The sequence below is a fragment of the Zea mays genome, chromosome 8, assembly GCF_902167145.1.
Source record: "Zea mays cultivar B73 chromosome 8, Zm-B73-REFERENCE-NAM-5.0, whole genome shotgun sequence".
Lineage (NCBI taxonomy): Eukaryota > Viridiplantae > Streptophyta > Magnoliopsida > Poales > Poaceae > Zea > Zea mays.
Window position 1 is genome coordinate 122,222,946 of NC_050103.1, and position 21,660 is coordinate 122,244,605.

The window sequence follows — 21,660 nt, forward strand, 5'->3', positions numbered from 1 at the left end:
TTTTGTGACTCCAAAATCCGTAGTCCTCCCCATCAAAGTGTGGAGGTTTACCAAGAGGAATGGAAAGCAAATGCGAGTTCGAACTATGTGGAATACGAGAATAATCAAATGAAAAGTTAGAATTAACCGGTTTCCTTTGCTCGTAGTCATTGTGGTCGTTGTCCTTTTGGGAAGATGTAGACTCATCACTGTCGTCGTAGTAGACGATCTCCTTGATGCGCCTCGTCTTCTTCTTCTTCCCTTCCTTTCGTCTATGATCCGAGCCGGAGTCGGTAGGCTTGTCATCTTTGGGCTCATTGACGAAGGACTCCTTCTCCTTATCGTTGATCACGATTCCTTTCCCCTTAGGATCCATCTCTTCGGGCGGTTAGTCCCTTTCTCGAAGAGAACGGCTCCGATACCAATTGAGAGCACCTAGAGGGGGGGGGGTGAATAGGTGATCCTGTAAAAACTTAAACTTATAGCCACAAAACTTGATTAGGCGTTAGCACAGTTTATGCCAAGTGGCTAGAGAGGAGTCAAAACACAATAACCACAAGAATCCAATCACAGAGATGACACAGTGGTTATCCCGTGGTTCGGCCAAGTACAAAACTTGCCTACTCCATGTTGTGGCGTCCCAACGGACGAGAGTTGCACTCAACTCCTCTCAAGTGATCCAATGATCAACTTGAATACCACGGTGTTCTTGCTTTTCTTTTCTCAATCCCGTTTGCGAGGAATCTCCACAACTTGGAGCCTCTCGCCCTTACAAAAGATGTTCACAGAGAATCACAGAGCAAGGGAGGGATTAGCAACTCACACACGACACAAAGATCACAGCGAATACGCACACACAAGACCCAGACTTAAGCTCAAAAGACTAGCACACTAGAACGGAGCTCAAATCACTAGAATGTCGAACAAGTGCGCGATATTGATGTGTGAGTGATCAAGAGTGCTCAAGGAATGCTTGGTGTGCTCCTCCATGCGCCTAGGGGTCCCTTTTATAGCCCCAAGGCAGCTAGGAGCCGTTGAGAACAATTCTGGAAGGCCATCCTTGCCTTCTGTCGTCGGGCGCACCGGACACTGTCCGGTGCCCGATTTCTTTCCTTAACAGGCGCAGCCGACCGTTGCCGACCACTACAGATCTGGCGCACCGGACAGTCCGGTGCACACCGGACAGTCCGGTGCTTCCTTCCGACCGTTGGCTCGGCCACGTGTCGCGCGGCGATCGTGCGGCCGACCATTGGCCCGGCCGACCGTTGGCTCACCGGACAGTCCGGTGCACACCGGACAGTCCGGTGAATTTTAGCCGAAGTCGCCGGAGAAAAACCCGAGAGCGGCTGGTTTGCTCCGCGCTGGTCTGGCGCACCGGACACTGTCCGGTGCACACCGGACAGTCCGGTGACCCAGCCCGAAGCAGACCTCCACTCCTCTTCTTCTTCCTGTTTCTAACACTTAGACAAGAATATTAGTACACAAAACCAATGTACTAAGGCTTAGAAACATACCTTAACTTGTGATTTGCACTTTGTTCATCCATGGGCATATTTTCACATTTAAGCACTTGTGTTTGCACTCAATCACCAAAATACTTAGAAATGGCCCAAAGGCACATTTCCCTTTCACCGGCGCCGACAAGCGGGCCCGTATCGTCAGCCGCTCCCCCACGCACGCTGGGAATCGCCTTTCGCTGACTCTGCGGGTCCCGCGCACCAGACCTCCTCGCGTCTCGCTTGAATGTGGGCCCGCTCGGCCAGATCCTCGCGCGCGCGCCGACCGGACTTCCCCCAACACACTGACCGGTGGGGCCGTTTGACCAGCCTCCGCGTCGCGGTCGTCTCCTCCGCGAATGTCGCGCAGCGCGGGCGGACCTCGCCGCCATGGCCGGCGTGGGACTCGCTCGGACCGTTGGGTGTTGACCAATATAAATGTGAGCGCTCGGTGCCGTGTCTACTCCTCGCCTCACCTAGCCATGTCCATCGCCGCCGATAGGATTCCAGTGCACGCCGCGCAGTGAGGAACCCATTGTTGCCGCCGCACTAGAATCTCGAGCTCTACGCGACCGTACTCACGTCGAGTGCCCAATTGGGTTCGCCCGGTCTCGGGAAAGGTGGTCAACTACTTTCCGTGGTCGGATCGTGCTCCGACACCTCGGAATTTGTCGCCGGACTTCTCCATTCGCCGCGAACCCGCCCCTCACCGTGGCCGGACCCCTGTGCTTCGTCCCCTCGGTAAGAAACCTATCTCCGGTGATCGTTTTGTCTCCCGCATCACGTAGCTCGGATCAATTTGGGTATTGGGGCACCCTGGGCGTCAATTGGGGTCGCGCCGGCGTGCTCCCTGCGGTGGCCGTTGGGCGGCGCCGCCGTGCGAGCCTGCCCTATTGGGGCGATGATCGAGCACCGTTGGATCATTGACGGACAGTCCCGATTAGGTCCAGCATACCCCTTCGCTCGGAAGAAATCCACACCGTTGATCTCGCGTCGTGCGGTAGGATCTAGATCTAGGGTTAATTAAATCCGGGCCTTTGATTCTGAATCCGAGGGTCCCGTTTGCGTACCGCTTCGAGATCGCGCCGATCTAATCCAGACCCTAGACCTGTGATCGGACGGCTCAGATTCACCGATACCCCATTCGCGGGTCAAAGTTATAAAAGAACCCCTCACTTTTTAGCAAATCAACCCGCCATCCTTACGCAGCTGTTCCCTGCGTCTGCGGATTCTTACTCCGTAGCCCCTGCGTTTTCCATTTATTGAGGCCCAGTCCAGGATATAATAAAATCAGGAAAAAAATGATTTATAAATGGGTTTTTAATATGAAAATAATTGCTAGAACTTTGTAAATTCATAGAAAATTCATACTAACTCCAAATTAGTCCATTCCAGTTCCTAAAATTTTGTAATTTAATTCTCTATCACCTAGAGCCTCTGTTATGTCATGAAAACAGTAAGGAATTTATTTATCACTCAACCCTGTTTAAAGCACATTAAACCTTTAAAAATCCATAACTTAAATTCTATAACTCCAAAAATTATGATTCCTGTTCCTAGAATTTTATTTTAACATGTAGAATATCTCTGTGTATTTTGTTTATATGTTTGGTGTAATGTTAATTTCTCTATATGCACTGTGCTTGTTTGTATTGTGGCGAGTAGAAGAGCCCGTTGCTGAGGATCCTGGTGAGCAGCATGTTGAAGTAGCTGAGCAGGAGCTCATTGAAGGCAAGTTGTGCCCTTGACCACTTTTTACCTAATAATGCTCTTTAATATCACTTATCCATGCATAGGTTAATTTTGATGGGACCCAATAGGTCACCCTAGATTTGTTTATCTCATTACCTTGTTTACCCCTGATTCACTTGGGTAGTTTGCTATTGCTTTACATGGTTTTGGGATAATCATTTATTATATCTATGTTCCAATTATTCTTGTTATTCTGTTTATGTTCATGTCAAGTTCATTAATGTTAATTGGAACATAGAGCTTAACTTGAGTAACACGTGCCACCACAAGGGTTTAATGGGACGCCCTTGGCTGATTAATTAGGAAAGCTAGTGGAAGACTACCTTACCCGAAAGGGGCAAGGGCAGTAGGGGAGTGGTCAGTGTAGGGAGGTCCCTGGTTGATTTTGCTGGGATGGCAGTCAGCCAGGAACCCTGCATTGGAACTTCCTATAAACTGTAGCGGGTTTTCGGAAGCTAGTGGAACTTTGTAAAGGCCTCGTAGTGGATCTCTAGCCATTCACCTCGGTAGTGTCTAAGGGCCTTGCAAACCCTGGCGACATGGGATACACGACTTGTGGGTAAAGGGTACAACCTCTGCAGAGTGTAAAACTGGTATACTAGCCGTGCTCGCGGTCATGAGCAACTCAGGACTCTCTGATGTTTAAACTATGGAACTTAAATTCAATTTTGTCATTTGCATTGCATGGGTTTATTATTAATTTTGTTCTATTACTTTATTTAAGGTTTGGGTATTTACTTACATCTAGTAATTGCTAATAAAAGTTTGACCAACATTAAAAGCAATGCTCAGCTTTAACCATTCTCTTTGATAAGCCTTACACTCCATGAGCTCCCACCTTTGGTGAGTTCATGTCACATTATTCCCCACAACTTGTTGAGCGATGATCATGTGTGAGCTCACCCTTGCTGTCTCACACCCCCCCCACAGGAGAAGAGCAGGTGGTTCAGGAGGAGCCACAAAGCGAGGAGTTTGATCTGATCTAGGTGGCGTTTCTCAGTTGACATTGGCGCCGACGATCCTTAGTTCGTTTTACTTTTATCTTTTATTTTGTAATAAGTCTTCCGCTATGTAATAAATACTCTGATTATTGTGACATTTATCTCTATACACTCTGTTATTATATATGTTGTCTTCTTGGCGCATGTATGAGATGCACCTGGCTTTGTTTCTTAAAGCCGGGTGTGACAAGAGAGCACGATTGCAAAAACCAAGCAACAAGAGCGACAAATAACACACGGATCACTCTCTCTCAAGTCACTAATCACTAATGATCACTTGTCTCAATTGTGGAACTTGGAGAGATTGGAAGCTTTGATTGTGTCTTGGAATGGATTGTAGCTCTTGTATTGAATGTGAAAGATTGGAGTGCTTGGGTCATGTGAATGGAGGTGGTTGGGGTTGTATTTATAGCCCCCAACCACTTCCTAGCCATTGCTCCCTTTCTGCCGACCATGGACGGTCCACGCCCCCGGTGTGGACGGTCCGCCCTTACACACCAACGGCTAAAATCGCAACGGTCAGCAGTAACGGCTATATTAACGGCTATTGTGCATTAAATGCATCGTCAGATGTCAGGTACCACAGTCGCGGACGGTCCGGTCGTGCACCCCGGACGGTCCGCGAGGATGCTTAAAATTCATTTTACCGAACCTGTCACCTCGGGTTTTCTGATTCTTCACCGACCGGACGGTCCGCGCCTGAGGCCGGACGGTCCGTGCTTGGTCTCGGACGGTGCTCGCTTCTTGAAAGGGAAATAGGGTCAAACCTTTTCCTAAATAATTTTGGTGGTTGAATTGCCCAACACAAATAATTGGACTAACTAGTTTGCTCTAGATTATAAGTTCTACAGGTGCCAAAGGTTCAACACAAACCAATAAAAAGTCCAAGATAGGGTTCAAAAAGAAAGGAGCAAAACCAACCGAAGGCAGCCCTGGCCTGGCGCACCGGACTATCCGGTGTGCCACCGGACAGTGTCCGGTGCACCAGGGAGATCAACTCTGAACTGCTTACCTTCAGGTTTCTGGAAATGCCACTCCGCTATAATTCACCGGACTGTCCGGTGTGGCACCAGACTGTCCGGTGTGCCATGCGGAGTAACGGCTACAGCGCCAACGGTCGTCTGCAAAAGTGAACAGTGAAGCTACAATGCGCGGACAGCGCGCACAGAGTCAGAGCAGGCGCCAGAAGGCGCACCGGACAGTGAACAGTGACTGTCCGGTGCACCAACGGACTGTCCGGTGGCCCCACCTGTCAGGGCTCCAACGGTCGAACCCTAACGGTTGGGTGTCATGGCTGGCGCACCAAACAGTGTCCGGTGACGCACCAGACTGTCCGGTGCGCCCATCGTCAGCAGCCCATCCCAACAGCCACTTTGGTGGTTGGGGCTATAAATACCCCCCAACAACCACACTTCAATGCATCCAAGTTTTCAGCCAACACATTCAATACAAGAGCTAGTGCATTCAATACAAGACACAATTAGATTGAATCAAAGCCTCTCCAAGTCCCAATTCCACTCAAAGCAATTAGTGACTAGAAGAGAGAGTTTTGCCCGTGTTCTTTGAGCTCTTGTGCTTGGATCGCTTTTCTTCTTCTCCATTTCTTGTTCTCAACACCTTTGTAATCAAAGCAAGAGACACCAATTGTGTGGTGGTCCTTGTGGGGACTAAGTGTCCCAATTGATTGAGGAGAAAAGCTCACTCGGTCTAGGTGACCGTTTGAGAGAGGGAAAGGGTTGAAAGAGACCGGGTCTTTGTGACCACCTCAACGGGGAGTAGGTTTGCAAGAACCAAACCTCGGTAAAACAAATCACCGTGTCACACTCTTCATTTGCTTGTGATTTGTTTTCGCTCTCTCTTTCGGACTCGACTTTATTTCTAACGCTAACCCCAACTTGTAGTTGTGCTTAAAGTTTATAAATTTTAGATTTGCCTATTCACCCCCTCTAGGCAACTTTCACTTCTCCATCGGACGGTTCGTAGTGTAGACTTGTGTTTTTGCAGTGTTTCTGTCCGAGGGTCACCTTGGTGCCACGGACGGTCCACCGCAAGGGCCCAGACGGTCCGCGCTTAGGTGTTTTTCCAAAAAGCTTCTCGTGTCCAGAATAATCTACGGTATTCCGGACAATCAATTTAGAATAGTTGCAGATGAACTTATGCACCTGTGAAATGATTATAGGAAATGTTGAGACTATTTCCCTTTCAGTAAGTCATTTCAAGTTAAATATCTAGTGTGGAAAACCATACTACCAATTAGATTGAAGATCAACAAGCTTAATAAGTGGTCACCAAATTGGGAGGATCCTTATAAAGTGATCAAAGCAATATTTGAAAATTTATATATACTATAGATGTTGCAAGGTGATAGTCTCCCAAGAGAAATCGATGGAAGATGTTTAAAACTATTTTCAAGTTTTTGTTAAGAATCCTAGCATGTCTTTCAAATAAATCCCAATATTTGTACCATCCTTTTAGAACAAATATGGCCAATATATATCACCTTTAGATGCTAGATAGCATGGGAGTTGGATATCGTTGTTGTTTAGTGTTTTTAGATTTATATAAGTTTTATCGAAAAACAAGAAGCATATGTTAATGCACAAAACTAGAAGAAAGGAGAAGAGTGTTGCTCCTCCCTCTAGTCCACCAGGTGCCCCTAATCATGCTAGACCATGTCACTAAAGCTGGCTATACTGATATTAAAACCCGACCAAGCTAGCTTTGAGGCGAAAAGTCAGTTAGGTCGCTTTCTAGGCTCGGTCAGACCCACTTTCTTCTATTGGATCGTATACGATAGCCGACTACCCTATTGAAAACTGGCCTAGGCGACTTAGGTGGTCGGTTAGACTGTCTTTGCTGATTTTCTAAATCGATTTGTTTTTAAATTGGCTTTTATAATTGGAAACTGGTCAAAGATGTTTTAAAGTTATTTTCTATTGGGATGAGACCATTCTTTCTCTCTCTATATCTATCTATCTATCTATCAATCTATCTATCAATCTATGTATCTATCTATCTATCTATTTATCTATCTACATATCTATATATATGAGAATCACAACTAATTAAAGGTCAACGATCAAAGATAGTGCTCTAGGTTCGTCGATCGACCTAGAGCAACCTGATGATGTCCTCGCCCGACAGGTTCACTCGCTAGTGAGAGCTTCAATGGTTACTGTGATAGTTTACCTAAAAACTAGTTATTTGTTACATAAGTATGATATCTTCGTTGTGTTCTTTAATCATGACGCCTCAGACGATCTAATCCTATTTGGTGTGCGATCCAATTTAATGTTCTCGTATATCTGTTGTATGTACATACAACATCTCTAAGATCTTATAATCAATGACACTATTGTAATGTTTGAATGCACTAGAGCTAATAATTAATTGTTAAAATTAGTTGAAGTCATCTAAACACTATAGCTAATAGTTCAAATATTAGCTATTTTTAGCAAACCAGTTAATAATTAGCTAGATATTTATTAGGTAGCTAATTCCACAAGATTTGTTTAGCCAGCGAGCTATTAGGTCTAGTGTATTAAAACACTCATTTATTCAGGAACTTAACTATAAGAGCATGCCATTATAATTTGCTCACTGTAAAAATAGGCTGGACAGCAGTTACGGTCCTAACATTTTAGGGGCCCGAGACAAGGTTTCAAAGAAAGGCCCTTTAAATTATTTTTAATATATAAATGTTACTAATTAAACACTTAAAATACATATAAAAATATTTATCTCAAATAATAAATAAATAAAAGGATATATTATAGTATTATCTTGAAATTTTCTTCTAACATGTTTAGATATTTATTATTTTGCTGATGGACAATTGGATCATATGATTAAAATTGGACCCTATGAATTCGAAGCCCGTGGCGACCACCCCTCTGTCCCACCATCAGGGCCACCGCTGCTGGAGAGAGCACGTAATGTAATCCTTAGAAGTAATCACACCATAAGATCGATTTACCGACGACAAACAAACACCCCATAAGTTGTTGTGGCAGCGGTTAGTGCTGTGCGGACCCACATAGCACATTTCACCGTCTCAAAAAAAACCCGGTAACATTTAGATTTAGACATTTAAGTTGACCTCTTAGCCAGACCGAGTGGACGCCAGTTAATCTAAGCTAGCAACGCAACGCCGTGGTCCAACTATAAAACCCGCGGCGTCATCCATCCCCATTGCAGCTTCAGAGTTCCTGACTCCTCGTTCGTTCTGCGTTTCGCGACTGAGATAGCCAACCCTGCGACTGCGTGCGTGCGGGCGAGCGAGCAGGCAGAATGGAGCGCCACGCCCAGAAGCAGGCGCCGCTAGTCCTCGCGCTGTCCTGCCTCCTCCTCCTCGCCCCCGCCCTCGTCTCCGCCGTCCCCACTCCAAGTGAGCCTCGGCCACTCCCGCCGCTGATGAATTCCTTTCTCGGTTGCTGGCTGCTGACTTTGTCTGCCTGTTCGTGCGATTGCAGGAAGCCTGCGCCTGGGGGGCCAGCAGCAGCACCCGCCGGCTCTGAAGCTCACTTCTTCTCAGGTACTGCTTGCTAATCGGCTGCTTTCCTCTGCCTCCCCGTCCGCCTTTCGCTGTGTCCCTCTTGATTTTTACACATCTGCTAGCGGAGTTACAGAGGTTAATTGATTCAGCGATCTGCTGCTGCTGCTGTAATCCTGACGAGAGGTGGGTGACTTTGTGTTAATTGGGGCACAGCAGGAGGCGGCGATCGCGGCGGCGATGAACATGGGCAGGCCGACGGCGAGGGTGGCCGTGGAGGTGAACGACTACCAACCGTCCGGCCCCAACAACCGCCACGACCCACCCAAGGGCCCCTGAAGAGCTTGTTGAACGGCGCTCGGCTGGACGTGGACGACCCAATAATGCTTCTCCTTCGTTGTTGTCATCTTTACCAGCAGTATATATAGAGTGCTTTGCTAGTGCTCTTGTATTCTACCCCACCAGTAGAGATTAAGGATTTAAGGTAGACACAAAGTTACCTAGTTATATTTGTACACTGGCCGATAGGAACTTGGAAGCACATCGGTAGTTTGTGTTGTTCTTAGGTTGCCGTTCGTCAGAACTGCATGCAGATCGATTTCATCTCCTGCTGCAGCTGCAGGTGTCGATACAGCACCTGCAGCAGATCGAGATTGTTCAGCTTAATTATTCTGTTCCTCCGATCTTGTCACTGATGACACATATATCATGTCCATGGGCAAAGGCACTATAGCTCGAGGCGCAGCATCGTTTAGCATTATTGGGGGGCGGGGCATGCAGCAGCATTATTGCTGCCTCGACTCGACCGCCTCACAAGTGCTCATCTTTTGTTGCGTCACGGCTCGGATCTCGCCGCCGCCCGTCCCGTCCGTGACACGTACAGAGCCTGCAGGGAAGCAAGGCCGCGACGTCGACCTAGCTACGCGTTATTATCCTGCGAATTTTCCGCCATCAATGACTCGTGAACAGCCTCCTCTCTCCGCCGAGCTACAGCTCCGACGCCCACGGCCGGGCGCCGCTCTGCGTGCCTCTCCTCCGCCCGTGTCCCCCCGGCCCCCGCCGCGACGTGGCGTCGTCTGGCGCGATGCGGCTCTGACTCGGGAGGGAGAGCGACGCATCGTGCTCGTGCCCTCGTGTGCGTCGTTTCCTCCGGCGTCCTGTCCGATCGATGGGGTCCTCCGCGCGCCGCCCTGTGGGCCGGCTGACGGAGAAAGAGGGGGCCGGTGACGGAGCCACATGAACTTTGACAAGATGGCACGAGCACCGCCGCTACGCGCCGCTCCTGGTTTTGACTTGGGGGCTCCTGCGCGCCCGTGAGGTGAGGCCGTGATCGCGAGCTCTGCACAAGAAGATGCGCCGGCCCACCAGCACGCGTCGCTGGCCGAGAGCGGCGGGGGCGAAAACGACGCGCTCCAGAGCTGACATGTGGAGGGGAGGATGGAATGGACGCTCCTGCGCTGCAACGGCCACTCGCTTTTGCCTTCCAATCTTTTGGAGATAACCGAAGATTCGATAGGATCCTATGCTAGATATATAGCAGTAATACATGTTGCATCGGGGTTCTTGCAATTTGCAAACAAGGACACTAGCCTCGTTTGGTAGGAAATACTATTTAGACTTGCCCATATCTTATGTTTAAACTATACTCTATAAACAGTACAATCTACAGTGTAAAACAATGTTCTTTTACCATATGAGTGCAATATACAGTAGTTCACCTATATGGTCACTAAAAACAGTGTTTTACACTGTAGATTGTACTATTTGTAGAGTGTAATTTTTAGGTATGGATAAGCTGGTTGAGATGGTAGCACTAAAAGCATTCTGGACAAAATGTATTAAAATAGTATCAAAAAATAAAATACTATATAACTTTAAGTTTTTAGTCACTAAAAACAAATTAAGTTCAACAATTAAACTCTAAATCATATATTTTAAAAAATAAATTAAATTATTAGGAAATAAAAGGTTGAGGATGATATAGAAACCACGAATAGGCCACTAATCCGGGGTATAGTATATTTAGGTCACGTCATGGTTTGTCCTATATTTTTCATAAAAATGTAAAGTATGATACTATTAGAGCTATTTTATGAGTTGAGCCATATGTTTTCAAGATGGAACACTGATTTAAGGTATTGTCAGAGACGCTCTAACGTAGAGCCACTTAGAGATGCTCTAACACACGGTCTGTGTAGTTTTTAAGTTAAAAACATAGAAAGGTAGGTGATTTTTTCCCATCAACTTTATGTACAATATTATAGATTTATAGTAGTCAGCACACACCAGATTTTTTTTCTATTTTAATAATATAAAGCTCGATGAACCAATATGGCTGTGATAACATAAAGTGAATCATATCATTCAAGAGAAACCAAACCAAGTGTTGTTTTTATTTTGATGATCGAGTGGTTTGATGGAGAATGATGGAGGAACTTCGTGTTATGGGCAATGATCAAAAGTAGCATGGTTAGCTACATCTATTGATGACCATTGTTTATTATTTAATATGATGAAGATTGGATGCTTGTGTAATAGAATGAGTAAGACAAAGGTATAGATGCAGCCATTTCATTTTACTCATCTAAGGTTGGGTACAGAAGTGCTTGATCGTGTTTAGGATCGATGGTCGTACTATCAAGAGGGGCAAACTTATTTGCATATTGGCCTTCTGGTTCCACTTGAGCGATCTAACTTTGCAAACCATTTTTTGATCGAGTGGCGGTTGCAAAGAATTTGAAAAACCTTTGTGAAAATGCTAACACAGACTTGAGGTGATGGTTATCTCATGGAGAAACACTTGAGGTTAGCATGTTTTCAAAGGTTTGCAAAACATCTTGAAAGCAGTTGAAACTAATGGCGAAGATGGTGGTGCAAAAGGAGGTGAAACACCCTGCAGAGGTGTTGTCTGCACACTGGCAGATAGTACTAGGCATGGACTATCCACGAGCATCGGATGATGCCAAAGTCCCTAGAATTTGCTAAGAAATAAGTAAAGGCACTATTCATGAGCTGATGTGTGAGTAGAGAATAGTCCACACCTCAAGCAGTGGACAGTCTATTAACTAATTACCTTGAAGAACAGATAGAGTGATCATGATGCCTAAGAGGAGTGTGTTATAGGTACTCTATTTTACAAACTAAGGAATCTATTTTTAATAGCAAAATCCATGCAATAAACAAACTATATGTTCTTACACTAAACCCTAATCCCTCAGGCCATCCTCGTCAGCTTATCTGCTTACACTCGGTCAGGCAGTGTTGCGTTGCGGTGGGCCGTGTCGGTGTTTTGGGTCCGACCGCACACCCGGGGTTACCCCCCGAGGTGTTTTAGGAGTAGGACGGTGTCGACAACTGTAGTAAAATGGTTCGTGCCGGTCGCACGAGGGACAGTGGACAAGGTTTACAGGTTCGGGCCGCTCTGAGATGCGTAACACCCTACGTCCTGGTGAGTATGCTTGGTGAATGTGGTTACAAGAGAGCTCTCTGGATTGAGGATACAGAGAGTTGACGTGGGTGGCTAAGTAAAGGGTCGATCGTTCTGAAGGGGTGCCCCCTAGGCCTTATATACTCGACCCTGGGGTAGTACACGTGGATAAGATAGCAATAAGTAGCTAAAAGATAGTGAACCTCTTGAGATTATCCCTACGTAACCCTCGCCGACTTATCCTCGCATGGCTTCGTTGCATGGAGGCTCCGGCGCGGGAAAGTCGGATCTTTGTTGCGGTTTACTCGCTCAACGTTGTGGGCCGTCCGGGTTTGCACCAATCCAATCTCACGTCGCTCTGCTTTGTTGGTTGTTTCCCCCCAGGCCCACGAAAGAATGACCTTACGATTTATTGGGCCCTTGGGCCTTTCGTGAGGTCTTTTACTCCTTTAGTAGATCCGGGGGATATCCATCCCCCACAAGCCCCGATCTTTGGGTTAATTTAGAGGTAATCAGCCCAAAGATCACAGGTCCAACTTGCGGGTGTTTTGAAGAAAAATGACTTCCTGCTGTCTTCTCTTGCTCTGATCACTCATTTAACCGAAGCTTAGTTTCATGCTTGTGCCTTAGAGGTCGGCATTTCAATTTGTAGGATTCTGAACTCCATTGGGTGCACCGGAGGTGCACCCAATGGGTGTAGCCCCCGAGCTTCGAGTAGATTTTAGAAAATAATCTACTCGAAGGTCTTCCCCAGAAATTATCTCCATTTGTGCTCCTGCATCTTGGTTGAGGGTTGGTCTTTTAATCTTGTCCCTCGCCTTAGAAGTCGGCACTATCTCGGCTTGGAATGATAATCCATGGGGTGCACCGGAGGTGCACCCAATGGGTGTAGCCCCCGACCTTCAAATGGATTTTTTTAAGGATAATCCATTCGAAGGTCTTCCTTTCGTGCCTCTTTGCTGAAAATCATCCCTTTCGTTTGTAGAGATTGGCATGAAGTTATTTGCATTATGCTTTGGAGGTCAGCATTATGTCATCAATATTTTGCTGCAGAGGTCAGCATATATTTTGTCTTTAGCAGCCGAGTTTGCAATCCATCCATATCTTGCTAGGTAGTGCAATTTATTTGCTTCTGCGACTGATTGGACGTTTGATGGACGTTCTTTGTCTAGTCTTCACGTCGCTTCTGTCGGCCATATTTTGTACTTCGCTGGCTATATTTGGCTTTCCTCTGATCCTTACTGATATCTCATTTTTGTCTTGAGGTATTCACTGCGTGCCCTGCACAGATGTGACCGTTTTGAAAAATATACTGATAATTCCTGGGCGTCCCCCCCCAATGGGTGTGGGCAAGGGACGGCTTGGTACGCTGAGTGTTTTATCCGGCTGCTTCTGAGTAGTAATGTGATGGGACGGCGGGTGTAATCATATCCTTTGCGCTGTTGACTGGAGTCCCAATGGGTGTAGTGTTGCATGAAACGGCGTCAGCCGCCTGACGTGTCTTCAGACGAGTGGAAGTGCTTATTGAATGCTTTGCGACTGTTCAGTGACCGCGGTTGGAGGTGAGCGGTTGTCTTTCCCTTCTATAAATAACGTCGTTGCTCCTCTGGTTTTTTCACATCTCTTCGCTGTTCTTTACTGCATCCTTCTCTTCTCTCCCGTCTGCTTCCACCATGGGCAAGAGTAACAAACGCAAGCGCGAGCCGACTCCTCCGTCTGAGGACTTCGGCGACTCGGAATACTCGGAGGAGGAGTTCTCCTCCGAGTCCGAGGGGTCTCCGGCTCCCGTCTCTCCCCCGACGTCGTCTGATGATTCAGACGACTCCCAGGGGATTGCCGCGGAAGTCTGGACATACATCCGGGCCGTCGAGCGCTCCGGGCTCGAGGGCTCGGATGAGTCGGAGTACTCCTGGATGAGGAGGACTCGGACGGCAGCAAGGACGAGGATGACGACGACGACGACGGTGGCGACGGCGACGGTGACGGCAGCGGCAGCGGCGGGGGCAGCAGCGGCGGCGACGGGAGCAAGGGCAGCACCAGAGGCGGCAGCAGCAAGGGCAGCACCAGGGGCGGCAGCAGCAAGGGCAGCACCAAGGGCGGCAGCAGCAAGGGCAGCACCAAGGGCGGCGGCGGCAGCAGGGGCAGGGCCAGTGGCTAGATGCCACTGGTCTTCTTAGATATTAGTACAGTTTGGTATAGTTAGAATAATGTAGTAGTAATGTAGAGTAGTATAGCGTAGTGTAGTAGTAGTAATGTAATGTAGTAATAGTAGGGGAGTATCAACTCGCGAAGAGTTGATTTGTAAGTTTATTAACTTCCCTTTGAATGAAAGAATGGCATTTGGCTTCTCTTTTGATGACTGTCCCGCTTACTTGTGAGCCTAATTCCTTTTGAAAAAGTAAGTGAAATACTCGGGTATTGAACTGATGTTTTCTGAAATGGTTGCCGAGTAACTTTGTAGGTGGCATCGGCGCTCGTAGAAGTAACTGCCGAGTGACTGAAGATTGTGTCAGCGTTTTAGAGGCAACGCCGAGTAACTGAATATGATATCAACGTTTTAGAAGTAACATCGAGTGGCTGGAGGTCGGCGTCGTCATTTTAGAAGTAATGTCGAGCGACTGAATACGAAATCAGCGTTTTAGAGGCAACGCCGAGTGGCTAGAGGTCGACGTCGGCATTTTAGAAGTAATGCCGAGCGACTGAATACGAAATCAGCGTTTTAGAGGCAACGCCGAGTGACGGGAGGTCGACGTCGGCATTTTAGAAGTAATGCCGAGCGACTGAATACGAAATCAATGTTTTAGAGGCAACGCCGAGTGACTGGAGGTCGACGTCGGCATTTTAGAAGTAATGCCGAGCGACTGAATACGAAATCAACGTTTTAGAGGCAACGCCGAGTGACTGGAGGTCGACGTCGGCATTTTAGAAGTAATGCCGAGCGACTGAATACGAAATCAGCGTTTTAGAAGCAACGCCGGGTGACGGCAGGCTGCCCGAGCCACTTTAAGGATGGTGGCCGAGTGATGAGGTGGCACATCGGTGTTCTGGGGATAATTGCCGAGTGACCACGTGGCACGCTGGTTTTGGAAATAACCGCCGGGTGATGACTGGGCACTTTTTGAAACGGTATCTGGCTCGAGAATATCCCTTAAGAGCTGCGCTTTTAGCCGCCTTTGCTTTCCGTGCCCTAGTTCTTGCATTCCGCTTCCAAATCCTCTCTGCCGCTCGCCTCCACTCTGCTCGCTGGTAGAATCGAGATGGCGCCCAAAGGAAGACCGCGAGCTCGTCTGCTGTGGTGATTCCTCCAATCGATCCCAACAGCCAGTTGCCTTTTGCAGGTAACCACATGTCCATCATTTTTGAAGCTGAACTCCTCCACCTCGTGTCCATCGGGGTTCTTCCTCCGCGGGAACTCTGTTCTTGGCGGATTTGCCACGGGACTACTGTCCCGACAGAGGATACCCACGAGTCTGTAGTTTACGCCCCTTTTCTTCTCCGCGGCCTTGGCCTTCCCATCTCTCCTTTTTTCCGTGGTCTCCTTGATTTCTACCACATTAACCTGACCCATCTGAACCCTAACTCAATTCTGCAAATCTCCATCTTCGTTCACTTATGCGAAGCCTTTCTTGGCGTGCTGCCGCATTTCGGTTTATGGAAGTATTTGTATCATTGTCGCCCTGGGATGGCCGGGGGACAACATCAGTTGGTCGGAGGTGCCAGTTTAGAGATGCGTCGCGGGCAGAAAACTGAGTATCTTGAGATTCCCCTTAAAGACAGTATTAAGGGGTGGCGTCTAGAGTGGTTCATAGTTGATAATTATGGAAATTCTCTCCCCTCCCGGTCGGGAAGACAGCCAGACGTTCGCACCCCAAGCTGGACCGAGTCTCCCACAGATGAGGAGGTAGCTGAGGCGGGTGTGTTGCTAGCTGAAGTTGGACTGCTGAAAGAGAGAGGTCTAACTGCTGAAGCTGTGGTCACTGACTTTGTTTTCAAGAACATTCAGCCACTGAAAGATAGGGCCTACCCAGCTTATCTGTATCGAGGGCTAGCCGACTCAACTCGGGTTACCAACAGGAGAATCCCTTCTGCAGACTTGGTGAGCCGACTTGAAATGATCCTCAGGGGTAAGGTGTCAAATGTTGGTGCTCCAGTGGCATACTCAGCCTGGAACCTGCCTCCTCCCAAAGCCTTCACCCTTTTTGTGTCAAATCCGCCTGTGACTGATGGCAATTTGGGCCTTAGAGTGCGACCCTCTACTGAAGAAGTCAGTACTTTGGTTGCTTCGCTTGGGGAGATTCCTGATGACGAACGACAGGTCCATTTTGAGGTGCCCCTGAACCCTAGTGATGCGGATATAAATGCCATGCTTGACCTGCTAGCTGAGGATTCCTCCGATGCTGCTCCTACTGGTACGCTGGCAGTGGTGCCCTTCCCAGAGGTTGATACAGCTTTGGATGTCCAGAAACCCGTCAGTACTCGCCCGAGGCGCCCTAACCGAACCAGTCAGCCTGAGCCTTCTGCTGATGAGCAAAAGAAGAAAAGAAGACGCCTCCGGCGAGTATCCAGTTTTGATGAGGACGCTGGTACTTCAGTTCCTGCTACTGAAGAAGTGCCTGCGACTGGGCTTACTGACGCTGACCCCAATGGGTGTACCCAAACTACTACTGATCCCAATGGAGGTGCTGCTTGTGTTGTCGATCCCAATGGGGGTGCTGCTTGTGTTGCTGGTCCCAATGGGGGTGCTGCTTGTGTTGTCACTGTGGAAGATGAGGAGGAAGAAAATGAGGCTCCTTTAACTCGGAAAAACAGTCGGTAGTTCATCGCCAGCGGTGAAAGTAGTGGAGTTCCTTCTCCTGCTTTGTCTGCCCTCATTGGTCTGCGAGAACTGTCCCTGGCCAACTTTGATCAAACTCTTGAGGATATGGTCCCAGAGGACTTGTTAACGGAGCCAGTGGATGATGATGCAACGGAGGCTTGCGCTGCTGTGCCTGATGCTGGGTTGAGGTCATCCCGTGCCTCGTCGACCTTAGAGCGCGATCTCGAGGGTCGGGATGCTGACTTGGATTGTCCTGGTCCCATGGAAGTGGCTGAAGGCCCGTCAACCTTAGAGGTGGTTACTGCGGAGAGCCTGGACCTCAAGAATGGTGCTGACACATGTCCAGCCCCCGAGGGTGTCGCCGGGGATGACTTAGCTCGGGTGAAGAGTGTAAGCCACTGCCCAGCCCCCGAGGGTGCTGCCGGGGATGATCCGGCTCAAGTGGGCAGTGCCAACTATGACCCAGCCCCCGAGGGTGCCCAGGCAGGGTCTCCTTCCTGCACTTCCATGGACGTTCATGCGGGATCACCTCCATACTCTGGCTGCATGGTGGTAGCCCAAACTTTGGACCAGGGAGTCGCTTTAGAGGGCAGCGTCCCCGCTGATCGGGCATTTGGCTCTGTTGAAGGTACTGAGCTGATTCCTACTGGTCCGTTGCAAGCTGCTTCAGGTGGTGGCCTTGCGCATGGTTATCAGCTGATTTCTCCTGATTTGGGGATCCCTTCGTTCTTTTCCAACCTCCAGGTACTGTGCTGTATTTTAGCTTGATCTTTACATTGCATGAGCTTTTGTCATTATGTTCATCTGTTCTTCTCATCAGGCTTTGGTGGATGGGATGGCCAGCCAGCTGAGATTACAGGGTGCTTCTGTCCCAGAAGTGGCTTCGTCTCTTGCGTGTTGGAATCCAGTGTCACTTCATCGTCGTGCATCCGAGTTGGAGGCAACTAACGCTGGTTAGTGCCCTTTTTCTTCTCTTCGCCTTTGTTGTGCACTGTTTTACCTTCTGACCTCGTTCTGTTTGATTACCTCTTGCTAGGAATGACTTAGCAGATTGCAGTTCTTGAGGAAAAACATTCCCGAGATCAGGCTGAAATGGTTCAACGGTGCGCTGACTTCGAGGAGAAGTACTCTCGGAGCCAAACTGAACTAAATCACGTATCCGCTGCCTTGGATGACGCCAATGCCCTGAGTTCTTCTCTTCATGCTCGGCTTGACTCTGAAAAGGTAACTTACAAAACTGTGCTTTGCTTTGCTATGCTCCTATTACTTGCTTGGTTTCTGAAGGAGTTGATTTTTGTTTGCAGGAAGAAAAACGTATCCTTGCTGCTTCTCGTGACAATCTTGACAGATTGTATCGTGATTCTAGTAACTCGTTGATCATCTTGGAGAGGAGTCACCGCTTTACAATGGAGGAACTGGACAATCAACGTTGTAAGCTGCAGGAATCTGTGGATGAGGTGACCCGCCTTAAGCAATTGATATCAACAAAGGATGCCACCATCAAAGAACTCCGAGCTTCCAAGAAATCCATTGCCCAGGAATTAGAGGCTGCTCGGCTGGCTGCTAAAGTTGCCGAAGAAACTGCTGCTACTCTCAAAGCCCAACGCGATAAAGCCATGGACAAGGCTATTCGGGCGGGACGAATCTTAATGAGGAGACCCGGCGTGGTTGTTCCTGAAGACATAAAGGCTGACGTGAATGCTGCCCCTGATTCCTCGAGTTGCCCTTCTTCGTCGGTCGCACCTGAGAAAGATATTGCGAAATAGAGAAACATTTTGCGTGCTTTGAGCGCGCGGTTAGCATGATCGAGTATTTGTTAGAGGACATCAGTTCAGCATTCGAATGATATAATTACTCTCTTATTGTATCAGAATTCATCAGTTCGTAAATTTGCAGTAATGAAACGACGCACGATGATTATGAGATTTGTTTGCGGGATATAGAAGTCATCCCCTGAATTGCATAGGCATGAGTATGTTGCACCGGCTTTAGTCGCCACTGACTTTAGCCGATTGCTCCGTTTGTAGGGCATAGCGGTCACCCCGAGTTAAGCAAGCGTGAGCATGTTGCACCACCTTAAGTCGTTGCCGACTTAAGCCGATTGCTCCATTTGTAGGGCATAGTGGTCACCCCGAGTTAAGTAAGTGTGAGCATGTTGCACCGCCTTAAGTCGCTGCCGACTTAAGTCGATTGCTCCGTTTGTAGGGCATAGTGGTCACCCCGAGTTAAGTAAGCGTGAGCATGTTGCACCGTCTTAAGTCGTCGCCGACTTAAGTCGATTGCTCCGTTTGTAGGGCATAGTGGTCACCCCGAGTTAAGTAAGCGTGAGCATGTTGCACCACCTTAAGTCGTCGCCGACTTAAGTCGATTGCTCCGTTTGTAGGGCATAGTGGTCACCCCGAGTTAAGTAAGAATGCAAGTCAATCGTAAACGAACTGAGTATCTTTGAAATCTCTCTTTATTGATGACATATTTCCACTTTACAGAATACATTGTTGCTCCAGCAGTTTTGAAATACAGCTAGGGATAAAACTTTCTGAGGTGCTCTATGTTCCAGGAGTTTCCAACTTCTGTGCCATCCATCTGAGTGAGGCGATACGATCCGGGCCGGGTGACTTCTGCTACCATGAAGGGTCCTTCCCATAAGGGTGATAACTTGTGCCGTCCCTCTCCCGTTAGAATTCGGCGGAGGACGAGGTCTCCTACTGAAAAGAACCGTTGCCGCACAACCTTATCGTGATAGCGCCTTAGAGTCTGCTGGTACCGTGCTGATTGGATTACCGCATTCAGCCGTTCTTCCTCAAGTACATCAATGTCTTCCAGCCTGGTGGCCTCAGCTTCTGCTATGCTTTCGAAGATCAACCTTGGCGCCCCAAACTTGAGATCAGCAGGTAGCACTGCCTCCGACCCATAGACCATGAAGAAAGGAGTGTTTCCATGCAGGGCTCGGCTAGGTTGGGTTCTTAGGCTCCAAACAACATAGGGCAATTCCCTTATCCACTTTCCTGCGAATTTTTCATTCTTATCGAAGACCTTTTTTCTGAGTGCCTCCAATATCATTCCGTTGGCTCGCTCAACCTGCCCGTTGGCTCTTGGATGTGCTACAGATGCGTACTTGATCTGAATGCTCTTTTGCTCGCAGAAATCGAAGAATTCTGAACTAGTGAAGTTGGACCCTAAGTCAGTTATGATGCTGTTTGGTATCCCGAATCTGAATATTATGTCTTGTATGAATTCCACAGCCTTAGCAGAGGTTTAAGAAGCAATGGGCTTGAACTCTATCCATTTAGTGAATTTGTCAATCGCCACCAATACATGAGTATATCCCCCTTGAGCTTTCTTGAAAGGTCCAATCATATCCAGTCCCCAGCATGCGAAAGGCCAGGTTACTGGTATGGTCTGTAGTTGCTGTGCTGGCATGTGCTGTTGCTTCGACAAGTATTGGCAAGCTTCGCATCTCTGAACTAATTCGGTTGCATCGTTCTTCGCTGTCGGCCAATAGAATCCTGACCTGAAAACCTTCCCGACTAATGTTCTGGATGCTGCATGTATTCCACATTGCCCTACATGGACCTCCTCCAGAAGTTGTTTCCCAGTGGACGGTAGAACGCACTTCATGAGGATGCCTGATGCGCCCCTTCTGTACAATATCTCCCCAATGAGTGTGTAATGAGCCGACTGCCTGGCAATGCGCTCTGCCGAGTTCTTGTCGTCTGGTTCTTCTTCATTCTTTATATACTTAATGATCGGCCTTCTCCAGTCATCAGAGTCTGACTCGGGTTGATCTATGATATTACACTCTTCTGTTTGATCCATTGAGATACTCGGCTGCAGAATTTCTTGCACGAAGACTCCGGGTGGAACCTGAGTTCGACTGGATCCCAGCTTGGCTAGTACATCAGCTGCTGTGTTCCGATCTCTTTCTACATGATGAAATTCCAGACCCTCGAATTTATCTTCCAGCTTTCGGACGGCAGTGCAGTATTTTCCCATTGAATCATTTGAGCAATCCCACTCCTTGTTTATCTGGCTGATGACTACCAGAGAGTCTCCATATACCATTAATCTTTTGACACCCAACGATATGGCAATGTTCAATCCATGGATCTGTCACACCCGGTTTTAGAAGGCAAACCGAATGCGAACCATGTACGTGCCAGGATCAGTTATTCACGTACACAGCAGTTACATAATATGGACATCATCACACAGTGCTCAAAATAGTATTAAAAGGGGATAATAGTCGATTACATCATACGTCTGAGACGTCCATATAGTTCTTACAATAAATCAAAGTGCGGAAAAGAAACGTAGATAAACGCGGCCTTCACAGGCAGCCGACTGGGGGTTGCCGCTAACCCACACCTAGAACTCGTCGTAGTCTTGGAACTCCTGGAAGTCTCCTTCCACAGCTTCATCTTCGCCTGAGCAGTGGTTGCAATGCTGATAACCTGGGGGGGGGGGGGTTTGGTGTGTAGAGCAAGGGTGAGTACACATCAACATACTCAGCAAGTATCCTGTTTGGCTGTAGTGGACTAGCTTTATGTGGGGATAAGTCAAGCAGTTGCTTTTAGTTGGTCAGATTATTATTTACTAGTAGAAAGCCAAGTTTTAGCATTAACCCAAGTTATTAGCCCAATGTACCCTTTCCAAACGGAAAGAATACCACTTACCAGCACCATAGTCATAACCAAAAC

The 21,660-nt window shown here is 48.0% G+C and overlaps 1 protein-coding gene across 3 annotated transcripts; it reads left to right on the forward strand.

Moving 5' to 3' along the window:
- Positions 1–8,356: 8,356 nt before the first annotated feature.
- On the forward strand, positions 8,357–9,406 carry LOC100277571 (uncharacterized). Of its 3 annotated transcripts, none has more exons than XM_020542021.3 (3): positions 8,357–8,615; positions 8,701–8,762; positions 8,857–9,406. In XM_020542021.3, the coding sequence occupies exons 1-3, from the start codon at positions 8,519–8,521 to the stop codon at positions 8,923–8,925; spliced, it is 228 nt and encodes a 75-aa protein (XP_020397610.1). In that variant the 5' UTR covers positions 8,357–8,518; the 3' UTR covers positions 8,926–9,406. The 3 variants fall into 3 exon arrangements, with proteins under 3 accessions (XP_020397610.1, XP_020397608.1, NP_001145544.2); XM_020542019.3 differs by having other exon boundaries at positions 8,388–8,615; positions 8,940–9,406; NM_001152072.2 differs by having other exon boundaries at positions 8,427–8,615; positions 8,937–9,386.
- Positions 9,407–21,660: the final 12,254 nt, after the last annotated feature.